Below are 15,646 nucleotides of genomic sequence, written 5' to 3'. Positions count from 1 at the left end.
AAAAAAAAAAAAAAAGTGTACACTTCAGTTTTGTTTATTCTTGGAATAAAATGTACCCTTTATCCCATGGCCAGGCCCCATGTGATCTGGCCCCTGCCTACCCTTCTGACTTTAATCCCATTGCTTTCCTTCCACTTACCAGACCCTAGCCCTCTTGGTGCCTTCTTGCCTCTTCTCAAATTCACCAAGAGTCTGAGCGCAAAACTTGCTGCTTATGCTGTCTCAGAATCTCCTTTTCTAGACCTTTGTTCATCTCATTTTTTTCTCATTATTTATATTTCTGCTCAAATGTCATGCTCAAAAAGAGGCCCTTTCTGGACATCTAAAGCAGGGGTTGGCAAACCTTTTTCTGTCAAGGACCAGACAGTAAATATCTTAGGTTTAGAGGCCATGTGGCCTTTGTCGTAATGGCTCACCTCTGCTGTTGTCAGGGCAAAGTGGCTATGAACAATAGGTGAATGAATGGCCATGGCTGTGTACCAATAAAACTTTATTTACAAATATAAGCAGCAGGCTGGATTTGGCCCATGGGCTGTTGTTCACTGACCCCAGTCTGCAGTGTCCCCTGCTTGCCCCTTTGTCACTGGACTCCTTTTTTTTTTTTTCTGCATTTTTTTTTCCTCTATAGCCCTCTTGACTCAGAAATGTCACTGTTTGTTTATTTATTTTGCTCCTTGTTTATCATCTGTCTTCTGCATTAGCCTATGAGCTCTGTGAGGGCAGGGCCTGGCCCATCTTTTCCCTGCTGCCTCCCCAGAGCTACCTCAGTGCCTGGCACAGAGCAGACACTCGCTCAGTAAGTATTTGTTAAATGAAGGAATAATTTCCAGTGACTCATGCAAGTGTAGGGAGGCCTTAGAAGTCAGCCAACCGAGCAAACGGGCCAATAGCTGTGTTCTCCACGCCTGCCACGCCTGCAGCTTGGCATGGCTCCCATAGCCTGCGACAGGGAAGAGATTTGCATTCCAGAAAGCAAGAGAAGCTACTTACCTCTCTCATGACTTGCCTGCAGGCCCCACATGGAGAGATAAAATCATCTTGCATGTCACTGGGGAAGCAAAGAGTCAAACTCAAATTAGTCTCTCCCAAGGCCTGAGGACAATTGCTAAGATTTAGGCAATTGTCTTGGCCTCATTCCTGATTTGGGTCATACCCCATCAGGCAGTTCCTGATTCACAGATCCGCTGTGTCCTGAAGGCTGAGGTGGCTTTCCACACTGCCACAAGGCAGGGCCACGAGCAGGACTTTCCTTAGTGCCGTCCATAAACGTTTAGTGAGCACTTACCGTCACCCACACCCAGGGAATACAAAGGTCAAAGAGAATTTGTCTCTGGTCTTCAGGAGATTGTTCAGCCCAGTGGGTGATGTAAAAAACCAGCTGAGTTATCATTTTAAACAAAATGCAGCTGGGCGCAGTGGCTCACACCTGTAATCCCAGCACTGTGAGAGGCCGACGTGGGTGGATCACCTGAGGTCAAGAGTTTGAGACCAGCCTGGCCAACATGGTGAAACCGCATCTCTACTAAAAATACAAAAAATTAGCCAGGTGTGGTGGTGCAGGCCTGTAGTCCCAGCTACTCGGGAGGCTGAGCTGGGAGGATCACTTGAGTCTGAGAGGCGGAGGCTGCAGTGAACTGCCATCTGGCTGACAGAGACCCTGTCTCAAAAAACAACAAACAAACAAACAAAAACGCGGTATGTACAAAGGCCCTGAGGCATGAAAGAATAAAGTGCGTGTGACTCAGAGAGAAAAATGGGTTGCTTGCACTGGAGAAAGCCTGGAGAAGAGAAGCTCACCAGCCAGGGATTGCCTGTGAGAGTTTAGGCTCCTACAGGCAGACCTCTAGGTCTGAGCAGGACAAGGATTGGTCCCTAAAACAGGTGGCTTTGGCCAGGCGCAGTGGCTCACGCCTATAATCCCAGCACTTTTGGAGGCTGAGTGGCTCATGAGGTCGAGAGACTGAGACCATCATGGCCAACATGGTGGACCCCATTGCTACTAAAAATACAAAAATTAGCTGGGCGTGGTGGTGCATGCCTGTAGTCCCAGCTACTCGGGAGGCTGAGGCAGGAGAATCGCTTGAACCTGGGAGGCGGAGGTTGCAGTGAGCCGAGATGGCGCCACTGCACCCCAGCCTGGGCGACAGAGCGAGACTCTGCCTCAAAATAAAACAAAACAAAACAAACAAGTGCCTTTGATGATGGAAAATTCCAAGCCTGCTGGAGCACCACACGTGAAGCCAGCAGCCACCATCCTCCTTATTCTTTTGGACACACAGCTTTGTGATATCTCTGGAAGAACATAGGATTTTTATTTATTTATTTATTTATTTATTTATTTATTTATTTGAGACAGGGTCTTGTTCTGTTGTCTAGGCTACAGTGCGGTGGCATAATCATGGCTCACTGCAGCCTCTGCCTCCTGGCCTCAAAGGATCCTCGTACCTCAGCCTCCTGAGTAGCTAGGACTGCAGGCACACACCACCACACTCAGCTCATTTTTTGATTTGTTGTAGAAATAGGGTCTCACTAAATTGCCCAGGCTGGTCTTGAACTCCTGGGCTCATGAGCCACCGTGCCTGGCAGAACACAGGATTTAAATTTTGGTTCTTTGTTGGCTCTTCCTTTTGCTATGGGTGACTTTGACTAAGTCATTTTAACTCATCCAAGGCTCATTTATTTGCTGTAAAATGTGGATGATACGTCATCTGCTTTCTAAGAATGCTAGAAGATAAAAGGAGATAAGGTGTATGGAAGACTTTGTAAACTTTAGAATGTTATATACATATTGTTACTCCTGTTCTAAGTGCTGGATATTTGTTTCCTTACTATGTAAGCTTTCTCATAATTTTAGTCCTTTATCACATACAGTTTTATTATATGCTGTTTTATGTACTATTTAATAATTCATCTTATTATATCTTAACAACAATTGTTATTAAGATAGTGTGTGCCTGTGCCTGTAATCCCAGCACTTTGGGAGGCCGAGGTGGGTGGATCACAAAATCAGGAGTTCAAGACCACCCTGGCCAACATGGTGAAATCCCGTCTCCACTAAAAATACAAAAATTAGCCGGGCGTGGTGGCAGATGCCTGTAATCCCAGCTACTCGGGAGGCTGAGGCAGAGAATTGCTTGAACCTGGGAGGCAGAGGTTGCAGTGAGCCGAGATCATGCCGCTGCACTCCAGTCTGGGCAACAGAGCAAGACTCCGTCTCAAAAAAAAAGAAAAAGAAAAAAAAAAGATAATGTGTGTCTAGAATGTGCCAGGCATTCTGCAAAGCATTTTATATGCATCGTCTCATTTCAACCAGCAAATATTTACTGAGCACCTACTATGTGCTGGGCACTGTCATTGGTGCTAGGAGTGCAGCAGTGAACAGAACAGACAAAATTCACTATGCTCAGGAGTTTATAGACTAGTGAGGGGAGCTAGGCAACTGATCAACCAACCAACCATGTGGAGACAGGGATAGACACTCTGATTAAAATAAAGCAGCCGAGATGCGATTTTCTTTAATTCTCACCATAACTACCTTTCATATGTGGGGGGCCAGTCAATGAAAGGTTCTGTTCCATGGGAAGATGGGTTCTCTCTGAGCACGCTTCCAGCTTCAGAAGAAAAACCCATGGGTACATGAGAGGGTGGCGACTCCTGCCCAGGACGCTGAGTGAACTCTTGCAATTACTGGATAACAGCTGTTGCAGCCAGGGCCTCTCTTAAGCTTTTTGGGGGTTATTTTTCACTTCATTCCACACATGTCGACCAAAACCCTTCTCTATGCCAGGCAGGCATGGGAAAGGAGCAATAAAGACCAATCAGACAATCCCGGGAGCTTACCCTCTGGAGGGGTAGATAAAATTTCACAGAAATGCTGTAACAAAGGCATGGTTAGGGCCATGGGAGAGTTGCTCTGAATGAAATTCAGCCTTCCTTCCATGGCCTGTAAGGCCCTGTGTAATCTGACCTCTGCTGAGCTCACCGCTTCCTTTCTGAATCTTTTTTTTTGAGACGGAATCTCTCTCTGTCGCCCAGGCTGGAGTGCAGTGGCGTAATCTCAGCTCACTGCAACCTCCGCCTCCCAGGTTCATGCCATTCTCCTGCCTCAGCCTCCCGAGTAGCTGGGACAACAGGCGCCCGCCACCATGCCCGGCTAATTTTTTTTTGTATTTTTAGTAGAGACGAGGTTTCACCGTGTTAGGCAGGATGGTCTCAATCTCCTGACCTCATGATCCACCCACCTCGGCCTTCCAAAGTTCTGGAATTACAGGCATGAGCCACCGCGTCCGGCCTCCTTTCTGAATCTTGTGGCATCTGTGGCCCACTACCCAATGGCTAGCTCCCTGGACAAGGTGATCTGCATCAGGGATTTCAAGGTAAACATGCATTCCACTGGGAAGGTAGATTTGGTGTAGGCTTCAACAACCAAGTCACAGGATGGTGTTTCCAGGCAGCCTAGCACTGAGGATGTAGAGACAGCGTGTTAACATTAATGGCTTACCCGTACATGGTGGTTCTGTGCGCCAGCCTCTGTGCTAAGGACCTTAAGTGAATTAGTTCATTTAATCCCCAACAACCCTGTAAGGGGCGGAGGTATGCAGGCACTCTTATCACCTGCATGCTGTAGATCATGAAAGATGAAACGGCTTGCCCAAGGACAAAAAGTTAGTAAAGTGGCAGAATCAGGATTTGAACCCCAAATCTACACATTCTGCCTTTGGTAGTTTTGCGGCTTGCAGAATAAATAACGATAACTTTAAAACAATGTAATAGTTTGAGGCTGAATGTGGTCACTCACACCTATAATCCCAGCACTTTGGGAGGCCCAGGTGGGCGGATCACTTGAGGCCAGAAGTTCGAGACCAGCTTGGTCAACATGGTGAAACCCCATCTCTACTAAAAATTCAAAAATTAGCCAGGCATGGTGGCAGGCACCTGTAGTCTCAGCTACTCAGGAGGCTGAAGCATGAGAACCGCTTGAACCTGGGAGGCTGAGGTTGCAGTGAGCCGAAATCTTGCCACGGCACTCCAGCCTGGGCGGCACAGTGAGGCTTGTTCTCAAAGAAAAACCAAACCAAACCAAAACCAACCAAAAAAAAAAAACAAAAAAAAAAAAAAAAAAAAAAAAAAAAAAAAAAGCAACTATATAATAGTGTGAATGTATTACATACCCTGTGTCAGGAACTTTATAGAAATTGTTTCATGAGACCCTGTAACAAACCAGTCTCCTCCATTTCACAGATGAGAAGCCAGACTCAGGGTCTAAGCAGCATGCCTAAGGTCCATAATGTGGCTGGATTTGGAAACAGGTTTCATTGACACTGAAGCCTGGGCTTCTAACTTACTCAACGTTCCTGCCAAGAGAGAGACTCAAGACTGAGTGAGCACTTGCTGGCTGCCTCAGGATGTTTCTTCACTGCTTCACCGCTTCCCCCTTTCTCCCTCTCCCCTGACCTTCACTCTGTCTTGCCTTTTGCTGGCTATTTACAGTTTTCTGTGGTTTGTGCTCACCTTGATCACACACTGAGGGCATGCTTATCAGACTCGATGGGCTGGAAACCTACTGACTCTGATCATGAGAGCTGGGACCCAGTGGGGCGAGCTCACCTGTCTGAGAGCAGTAAGACACATGGACCTTTCCTGAGTGCAGTCGCCATCCTTAGAGACCTCAGAGGGGTTCCCTCTGAGGCTGCTCAGACCCATCTGATGTTAATGAGGGAGTTGGTACTTCTCATTCATCCTCTAAATCCACAAACGCTCTCAATTTAACAAATCATGAGTGTGATAATGAGTGTATTTTGGGCTCAGGGACACTGATGCAGGCTGAATACCCAGAGTACAGCAGTTGGGGGCTGGAAAAATGGCAGGTTTTGTGTAAATAATGACATTTGCTGATCATTGCTAGTGACATTTCATTGTGTTTGAAAGTAGATAATGACCAAGAGAAAAAGCCTCTCATTTGGAAAATTCTAAACAGAGCAAGGCATCATTATCCTTTGGTTGACTTTGGCCTCTTTTTCCCTAGAATATCATTATTTTCTTGGATCAGCTTTGAAATTGAGTTATTTCCCTCCTTTTTTTTTTTTTTTTCTTTCCCATAAAGTGCAATTCACATCCTGATCTCGGCCTATCTGAACAAAATGTTCTCAGCACAGCATCATTTATTCCTCTGGAAGCCTTAAGGAAGCCAGGACACACCTCGGTCACAGGGAAGGCTCTCGGATACTGGGGCCCTTCTCCTTAAGTGCACCTCAGGCTTTACTTACTCAGAAACAAACCTTGAATAAGCTGGGTCACCTCGGGGCCAGACTGAGGCAAAGTTGAGGATCTTATAAAAGGCACGTGGGCTCGCTTCTGTACAGTCCCCACTGACCTTGCACTAAACCCCTGCATTTCCACATTTTAGCCAGAAAGGTGCTAAAAGGTATAGCTCTTTTTCTGCATTTTAGCCAAAAAGGTGCTGTAGCTCTGCCACAGGAATTAATTCCACTATGAGTGAAGAGGTAATTCCCTCATAGAATGTGACCTATGTACCCAGATGTTGCTAAAGACCAACAAGCATGCAGCCTCCTTCTGGGTGGGATAAACATTTCCCATGTCATTTTTCTTGCATCAATAACTTGTTAAGAAAACTGTCATATACAATGCAAAGGTGCACATTGGAGAGATTCACCATTAAGTCATTAAATAATGGAGTCTAGTAAAAGGGCTAATTTATACATGCTTGGATCCTGAAACCACTGAGTCTAGGGCCAGACCCAACAAGAATTCAACATGCTCCCATGGAGAGGAAGCCATGCCAACTAGGATATTTATGTTTGGGACATATAGGAGCATTGATTGGGGCTCTTGTTCAGCCAGAACCCGGGCTGGACTCTGATTAGTTTGAACCATGACTAGTGTTTACCTGGCTGATTTTGTATCCTGGTTCTTGAACCTTGAGGCGAGTGTTGCCAAATGAAGGAGTGAGCAATGCTGAGTGGCTCATTCAGGATCCTAGCATCAGCTTGCGGAGAGCAGGGAAACGTGTTCCATCTCCTAGCACAGCATGATACAGTGGAATGAGCCCTGCAGTGAGACTCTGGAACCTGGGTTTTATCCCAGCACTGGCACTAACTCCCAAGAAAGTTGCTCAACTTATCTGGGCCTCAATTTCATCAGCTATAAAATGGGGGTGGTGGCAAGGGAGTCTATAGCAGGTGATTTTTAGGTCCTTCCCACTTTGTGTTTCAAGGCTGCCTTTCTGTTGTATCTTGTAGGAAAGGAGTCTGTGTCACTTTGTGTTGCTGGAACAGGGGCATACCGGCCCTTGTATGAGTTGCCTTGCTTATTTACCTGCCTTGCAGGCTCACTGAGGGCAGACTCCATTTCTTATTTGTCTCCTTATCCTCAGCACTCATCCCAGGCCCCTATACAGCGCCTGGCACATAGGAAGTCCACAAAAAACATATGACAGATGAATGAATGAATGAATGAATAATATGTGTAAGGAAGATGTTGGCTAAAGAGATGAATGAATATTGTTGCAACCTGGGCTTTCCCACTCACCTGGCGATAGCAATTGCCCTGAAATCCTTGTACCCTTCTGAGACGGCCTTCTGGATAGCGGTCCGTTCAGCACAGATGCCCAGAGGGTAGCAGGCATTTTCTATGTTACACCCTGAGAAGAGAGCAGAGTCCAGTGGTAAGTCTGGCAGAAACACTTCCTGCTGCATGTGTTGAGTAAGAGGCTTGCCCCATTCCAAAGCAGGAAGGAACTGGTTACTCCAAACAAGATGGGGAGAAGGAAAGGGCAATTCGACTTGGGGCACCGGTAGACTCTTTGGTCCATGGTAGTGGCCCTTCCCAGGAACCTGGCACTGTCTTAATTTACCCAGTGCCTCCATGATGAAGCACAGCTTGGGAGCAGGGCAGCACAATAGGCAGATTAGGCAGCCGCATCACCCCTGCAGAGGTCAAGGCCAGGGGAGATGCTGAGGCTTACAAAACAAGTAGAGCCCCATACCTGCATCTAAGAGCCCCACGGTATGAATGTGTTCCCATCAAATTCATATGTTGAAATCCTAGCCCCCAAGGTGACGGTATTAGGAAGTGGGGCCTTTGGAGGAACGATTAGATAATGAGAACAGAATGAAAGGGACCAAGCCTAGGAATGGGAGTCATGCACTTACAAAACCAGAGAACTGCCTTGCCCCTTCTGCAGCATGAGGACATAGCAAGGAGTCAGCGTCTATGAGTAAGCAGGCCCTCACTGAATCTGCCAGTGCCTTGACCTTGGACTTTCTGGTCTCCAGAACTGTGAGCAATACACTTCTGTTATTTACAAGCTACCCAGTCTATGGTATTCTATTATAGCCGCCTGAACGGACTAAGACAGATCCTGATTCCAAGTTTGAGCCTGGACAAAATTTTGGGGTTAGGTACTGGCTGTCAGAGTTCAGCCAGGGTTCTATTTCAGCTGTGTTGCAAAACAAACTGTCAAAACTAACTAACAAGAAATCAACAAACAAACAAACAAAAAAACCCTGAGCTTTGTGCAAGTTGCCTGTGATTGCACAAGGCTTAAAACAATCCTTGGGCTTCCAATGGGATGTGGGCTTCTAAGATGGCCCAGCCCTCAGTAAGGGAGTCCTTCCTATTGGCTCTCTCAGGGTAGTTCCTGGGGTACGATAAGCCAGGGCTGCTCCCAGGAGACAAGATGTTTGCATCACCAGATTGGCTAAGAAAGTCCCCATATTCAGGGAAGTTAGTCTATGAACAAATCACCATGGAACCTGGGTTTTCCCTTGACCAGCAAGATGTGGTATTTGGTCTGTACCACTGTTTGTAAATTGCCTTTTTCCCTGAGGCAGAGATAGGAATTGTTCCCCAGTATTCATTTCCTATTCCTTCCTTTAAGTAATATAAGTGCCTCCCATTCCAGCATGGCCACTCAGCTAGGGACTGTAATTCCCAGACTCCCTTGCAGCACAGTGTGGTCACATGATGCAGTTCTGGCCAATGGGATGTGGCCCAAAGTGATATGGGAAATTTCTGGTAAGGAGGTTGCTTGCCTATTACTTCCATTCTTTTCTCCTTCCACAGGCTGGAAGGTGGAGGTGATGTAGAGTGACACTTTTGACCTTGTGGCCATGGGGATGGAGGAGCAGCAAGGAGAGAGAAGGAATTTGGAAACCTGGTCAACTCATGGGGCAGAGTTGCCTGTTTGCCTGGGGCCTACTCGGAATTGTTGTGTGAGAGAAAAACAGAATTCTATCATGTTTGCGTCACTGCATCTTGGAATCTGTTTGCTATAGTAGTGTAACCTATAGCTAATGCAGACATTTGTGCTGAAGGTGAGATGCAACTTGAACAAAAAAAATCTAAATATGTGACATTGGCTTAGTGGCTGAGCAATGCAAAGGAGAAAACACAGATGAGGGAAGATGGCCGGACGGTGACTCCTCCTAGTCTGTTATTTGGTAAAGCTCCACCTGCAATTACTGGGAAGGCAGGCCGTTGTACCTACCACTGAAATTTCTCTTCCTGGCAGTGGGAATCAACCCTGTGGCAAAGGTGTGATGTGTCATCTGCCCACCCAGCCTGTTGTTTCAGTCACCACAATAGCCAGCATTAAGATGGGGCAGCAGGGATGGGTCAGGCATGGGAGCTAGTTAGGAAAATGTGAGAGCTGGCAGGCTTCAGAACCATGTCCAGAAGGGATCTTTGGGTGTGGCATTTCTGTATGGAAATAATTGGAAGCAAATAGATCAGCATGTTTCTAACTTTTTGATAGAATTGGATTGCCAAAGAAGCCACAAGTCTGGCCTATAAAAACCCATGATGAGGCTGGGCGCAGTGGCTCACACCTGTAATCCCAGCACTTTGGGAGGCCGAGGCAGACGGATCACAAGGTCAGGAGTTTGAGACCAGCCTGGCCAATATGGTGAAACCCTGTCTACTAAAAATACAAAAATTAACCTGGCATGGTGGCAGGCACCTGTAGTCCCAGCTACTCAGGAGCCTGAGGCAGGAGAATCTCTTGAACCTGGGAGGCAGAGGTTGCAGTGAGCCAAGATTATCCCACAGCTGCACTCCAGCCTGGGCGACAGAACGAGACTCCATCTCAAAACACAACAAAAAAAAACACCATGATGTGGGTGTGATGATGTGTGTCAGTTTGAACATGCAGATGAGGACACAACTCTAGGGATGGTGGGACACCTAGTCAGAAGGAATCTGATTTCCAGGACAACTTTGCAGGGCAGAGAAAAGCATCTCCTATGCTGTGGACTCCAGCCCACCCCTGGTCTGTTAGATGAGGGAAATAAGCCACCATCTTGTTTGAGTCACTGTATTCTTATTTATTTCATCAACTTAGCCTCCCCTCCCCTCCCCTTCCCTTCCCTCCCCTCCCTTCCCCTCCCCTCCTCTCCCCTCTCCTTTATTTTTGACAGGATCTTACTCTGTTGTCCAGGCTGGTGTGCAGTGGCACGATCATAGCTCACTGTAACCTCAAACTCCTGGGCTCCACTGACTCTCTCATTCTAACCTCCCGAGTAGCTGGGACCACAGGTGTACACCACCACACCTGGCTAATTTTTTGTATTTTTTGTAGAGATGGGGTTACCCAGGCCAGTCTCAAACTCTTGGGCTCAAGTGATCCACCTACCTTGGCCTCTCAAGGTGCTGGGATTATAGGTGTGAGCCACGGTGCCCAGCCTACACCTCCTTTTCTAAGTCCAAGTCTTCATTGTGATTATGAAGTATTTTGTTCTGTGTTGATCACATTTGGGAATTATTTGGTCATTATCTTCTTGTATATTTTTCCTCACATATTTTCTGGTCCCTTCATTATTTACATTGGCATGTTAGGAGTGATTAGTCATTTAGCTCATTGTTCTCAGGATCACAGGCATTCATGTCCAGAGTTGACAGATGTCATTAGACACCACTGGGTGCCACAGCTGCAGGTCCCTTGTCGGGGTGAGAGTGAATGTGGTCACAGTGGTGCATGGGATGGCTATATGGTGTTAGGTGGGGGCTGGTTCGGAGTTCTACTTTGGGGAAGAAAACAGGCGTGTATACTGAGCACCAAAGGGTAGACTACAGTGAGCATCTACTGTTTTGACAGCTTAGCACCTCTTACTTTTTTTTCCCCTGAGGGATGACCCTTACTTTATTCCCCAGCATGTAGTTCAAATGGGAGCTGCCATCTTGTCTCCTATGACCTTGCTATGGGATTAAAGATGAGCAGCTGACTCAAACTGGCCAATCAGAGTTCATCTCCGCGTGGGAACTTCAGTTTCTCTCTGAGACGCTGAGTGTGGGCCGCCACGTTTCCATTCATTATGGAAGAGACCAGTGAGGGAGGCTGAAATGGGCACTCAGAAGAATGGATGACAGATGACAGCTGGAAAGAAAGGAGTCTGGCCGGTGCCAGTTGCCCCTGAGGTCTGACTACACTCCAGCTCTTCCCATGGTTTAGTTACAGGAACCAATACATCCTCCTTTTGTCTAAAATAGTTCATGTGTATTTTTATCATTTGAAACTGTACAGAGATCAGTTAATACAGTTGGACTGTGGGGCAGGGAACAATCAGGAAGTTGCAACCCTGAGAGCTTTTGTTTATTTAAATGTTAGTTATTATAGCTGGGATAACTGGCCCCTTATTGCTCAGTCTGTCTGCTGAGTCAATGAAAGTTGAATGAATAAATGAATGAGTGTCTCTTGCTCCTCACCTTCTCTCCCCAGCCAGGTTCCTGATCCTCACCTGAAATGACTTTCTTTTTCTTTTCTTTTTATTGAATTTAATTAATTTATTTATCTGTCGCCCAAGCTGGAGTGTAGTGGCACGATCTCAGCTCACTGCAATCTCCACCTCCTGGGTTCAAGTGATTCTCATCTCAGCCTCCCTAGTAGCTGGGATTACAGGCGTGCATCACCATGTCTGCCTAATTTTTTAATTTTTAGTGAAGACGGGGTTTCACCATGTTGGCCAGGCTGGTCTTGAACTGCTGGCCTCAAGTGATCCTCCCAGCTTGGCCTCCCAAAATGCTGGGATTACAGGTGTGAACCATGATGCCCAGCCCCTGAAAATGACTTTCTTTAAACACCACTCTCACCTACTGTATCTGCTCACCACTCCCACCTTCACTGACATCCCTACACTTGGTTTCTGCCTCTCTCCCAGATTACGGTCCCTGCCAGCCTCACTCCAAGTCTAGTGACTCTCCCAGTCCCACCCTTACAGCTTCCCTGCCCCATCCCTGACTAAAGTCTAGCACTTTTCCCATCAAAAGTGATGTATGCAGATCTTGGGTTTTGCTGATGTGCCATTAAAGCACATTTCCATACTTGCAGAAGACCCAGTCTCTCAGGACAGTCACATGTGTCTGCATTGTAAGTTCAGAAAGGCCTCAGAGAGAGAAATCTTCCTTTACTATGTGTAAAACGTGTCAGTAGGCCAGTTAATGACAGAGAAAGATGGTTGTGGCAGGGGGCACACTCACACGCCCCACTACTCAAACAGTGCCCTGTAGAAAGAGGTTCTATTAGGTTTCATTCTGCCCTGGGACTCTTTGCCCTACTGGCTCTGAGAGCTGGGGAAAGGGACTGAACCTCTTTGAGACTCACTGGCTCATTTGTAAAATGCTAATGATAGAATCTCTGTTATAGTCCTCTTGTGAGAATAAATTGAGATCACTCATGTAAAGCACTTAACACAAAGCCTGGCACAGAGGAAATGGTCAGCAGCTGTTAGCTGCTGCTGTTATCAATTGCGTAAAAATAAAGGCTTTGGTGACGGTAGGGCTATGTGACCCTCTGCGCCTTCTCGACAAGGTATGCCAGTGGTCCTCTCCCTGTCTTTCAGGCACTTTGAAATCTTTTATTCTTATTTTATTTTATTTTATTTTTGAGATGGAGTCTTGCTCTGTCACCCAGGCTGGAGTGCCGTGGCACAATCTCGGCTCACTGCAACCTCCTCCTCCCAGGTTCAAGTGATTCTCCTGCCTCAGCCTCCCGAGTAGCTAGGACTATAGGAGTGTGCCACCACACCTGGCTAATTTTTGTATTTTTGGTAGAGATGGGGTTTCACCATATTGGTTAGGTTGGTCTCGAACTCCTGACCTTGTGAACCACCCACCTCAGTCTCCCAAAGTGCTGGGATTACAGGCGTGCGCCACTGTGCCTGGCCTGAAATCCTTCCTATGACTACAAGGTCATACGTGATCTGGTACCGAGGTCATAAGTGATCTGGTACCGAGGTCATAAGTGATCTGGTGCTACCTCTTGGCCCTCATCTCCTTTTGTTCTCTAGACCTGCTGTCCTTCCAGGTGCTCCCCCAGGGTACCAAGTATGCTGCTGCCACAGGGTCTTTGCACTGGTTGTTCCTACTGCCTGGAACTCTCTTTCCCTTTTGTGCACTATTCACTCTACTCAGGGCTCTGCTCACATGTCACTTTCTCAGAGATGCTTTCTCCAATCACCTATCTAAAATGGCTTCACCACTGCCTCCAACCCTCTCTATCCATTTCTCCTGCTTTAATTTTCTTCATAGCACCTAAGACTCTCCTGAAATGAATGTCTTCATTATCTAATTCCTCCTATTATATTACAAACTTTCCGAGGGCAGAGATTTTGTCTCTAGCATGCTTTGTGGTATGTCCTGGGCCTGAAACAGTGAAGCCAGGGGGCTCTCAGTTTTCCTTACGGATTAAAAGTTTGTGTTTCCCTAAAATTCTTCTGTTGAAGCCCTAACCCTCGATGTGATACTATTAGGAGGTGGGGCATTTGGGAGATAACCAGGTTTAGATGAGGTGGTGAGGGGGCAGCCCCCATGATAGGATTAGTGCTATTATAAGAAGAGGAAGAGACTCTTGAACTCTCTCACTCCATCATGTCAGGGCATAGTGAGAAAATGGCCAAGTTGGAAAGAGGACCCTCGCCAAGAACTGAATCTTGGACTTCCCGGCCTCCAGAACCGTGAGAAATAAATGTCTGCTGTTTAAATCACTACTCTGTGGTATTTTGTTATAGCAGCCTGTTTTAGTCTGTTTTGTGCTGCTGTAATGTAATATCCCAGACTGGGTAATTTATAAAGGACAGAAATGTATTTGTCATGATTCTGAAGGCCTGGGAGTCCAAGGTCAAGCTGCTGGCAGGTTGGTGTCTAGTGAGGAGCTAGTCTCTGCTTCCAAGATGGCGCCTTGAACATTGCATCCTCCGGAGGGGAGGAGCACTATTCCTCATGTGGCAGGAGAGTGAAAGAGAGAGAAGCTACCCTGTAAGCCCTTTTTATAGCGGTATTAATCCATTCACGGGGGCAGAGCCTTCATGATCTAAATACCTCTTATTAGGCCCCACCTCCCAACACTGTGGCATTGGCAATTAAACATAGTGAGACCCTGTCTCGAAAAATGTATATAAATAAATAAATTTGAAAAGAGAAGCCCTCCAAAGTATGCTTATGCATTTTGGACAGGCAAACCTTCAAACCACAGCATGGTCTGAGCTGAGATGGCTAACCATTATTGAAAGAGTGGAATTTTCCACTTCAGTGCCAGCTGCTTAAGATGCAGAGGAATAACTGTATTTGGAGCCTCTAACAAATTCACGTAATTTCCTTGAATTTTCTAGCTTAAAAAAAAAAAAAAAAGGAAGGAAGACTTTGTCCACATACTGCATCCTGAAATGCTGCGCAATTTTATTTTGCTTCTCTAAGCCCAGAAAGCCGGCGTCATCTGACCAGGCAAACCAATTCTGCTTCTGCTATTGCCTTCGCTTACTTCAAAACACACATGAGAGAGATTGGGATGGTGCTAAGTTAGAAATCCATGATGATAAGATTGGACGAAATAACACTATGATCATAGTGCCAGTATTACTAATTGCTTTCTTTTACTGGGTACTCACCTACCAGGCACTCTGTGGAGCGCTTTACCTGCATAATGTCAGTTAACCCTTTTAACTGTGGGGTAAGGTAAATACTATTAGAACACCATTTTACAGAAGGTAAAAGTGGAGGCTGGTGGCAGGAGGCCAAAACAAGTATCCTGGTCTGTGAGATACGATGGACTCTTCTTATTCTCTATGGCCTTGCAGGAAGGGAGGCCATGTTTTGAGGTGGTTTGGTACTTAAGGCGGGGCTGGGGTCAGATGTTATTAAGGCATCAGCAAGACTGGGTGTGGTGACTCACGCCTGTAATCCCAGTACTTTTGGAGGCTGAGGTGGGTGGATGGTTTGAGTCCAGGAGTTCGAGACTAGCCTGGGCAACATGTCAAAACCCCGTCTCTACAAAAAATTTTAAAAATTAGCTAGGCATGGTGGTGCACACCTGTGATCCCAGCTACTTGGGAGGATAAGGTGGGAGGATCACCTGAGCCGGGGAGGTCGAGGCTGCAGTGAGCTGAGATTGTGCTGAACTCCAGACTGGGCAACAGAGTGAGACCCTGTCTCAACAAAACAAAATAAAACATCAACAAGGAAAGAAGCTCACAATGAGGCAATTTGGGCCCAGCCACCCAAAGAAACAATAATGCCAGAGAGCACTACACCCGCTCTCTTTTCTGAGGGATCTTGAACAACACTCTCTTTAATCTGAGGGATTAAAGCAGTATTTCTCACACTCAAGCAAGTGGGCATCTTTTTTTTTTTTTTTTTT

At 46.5% G+C, this 15,646-nt stretch overlaps 1 protein-coding gene across 2 annotated transcripts in view; it reads right to left on the bottom strand.

The window, feature by feature from the left end:
• Positions 1-15,646, bottom strand: part of CDA (cytidine deaminase) — a 31,524-nt gene that overhangs the window by 7,548 nt on the left and 8,330 nt on the right. Inside the window, exons 2-3 of one of the 2 annotated variants that reach the window (XM_017852032.1) lie at positions 7,549-7,660; positions 991-1,048 (exon numbers count right to left, since the gene is read on the bottom strand). In XM_017852032.1, the coding sequence (XP_017707521.1) occupies positions 991-1,048; positions 7,549-7,660 (170 nt within the window). Of the gene's footprint in view, positions 1-990; positions 1,049-6,874; positions 7,039-7,548; positions 7,661-15,646 lie in introns of those variants that run through there. The other variant, XM_017852033.1, reaches the window with a different exon arrangement.

This window comes from Rhinopithecus bieti, unplaced genomic scaffold, assembly GCF_001698545.2.
Source record: "Rhinopithecus bieti isolate Rb0 unplaced genomic scaffold, ASM169854v2 scaffold_33652, whole genome shotgun sequence".
Lineage (NCBI taxonomy): Eukaryota > Metazoa > Chordata > Mammalia > Primates > Cercopithecidae > Rhinopithecus > Rhinopithecus bieti.
This window is presented reverse-complemented; position numbering and strand designations above follow the sequence as displayed.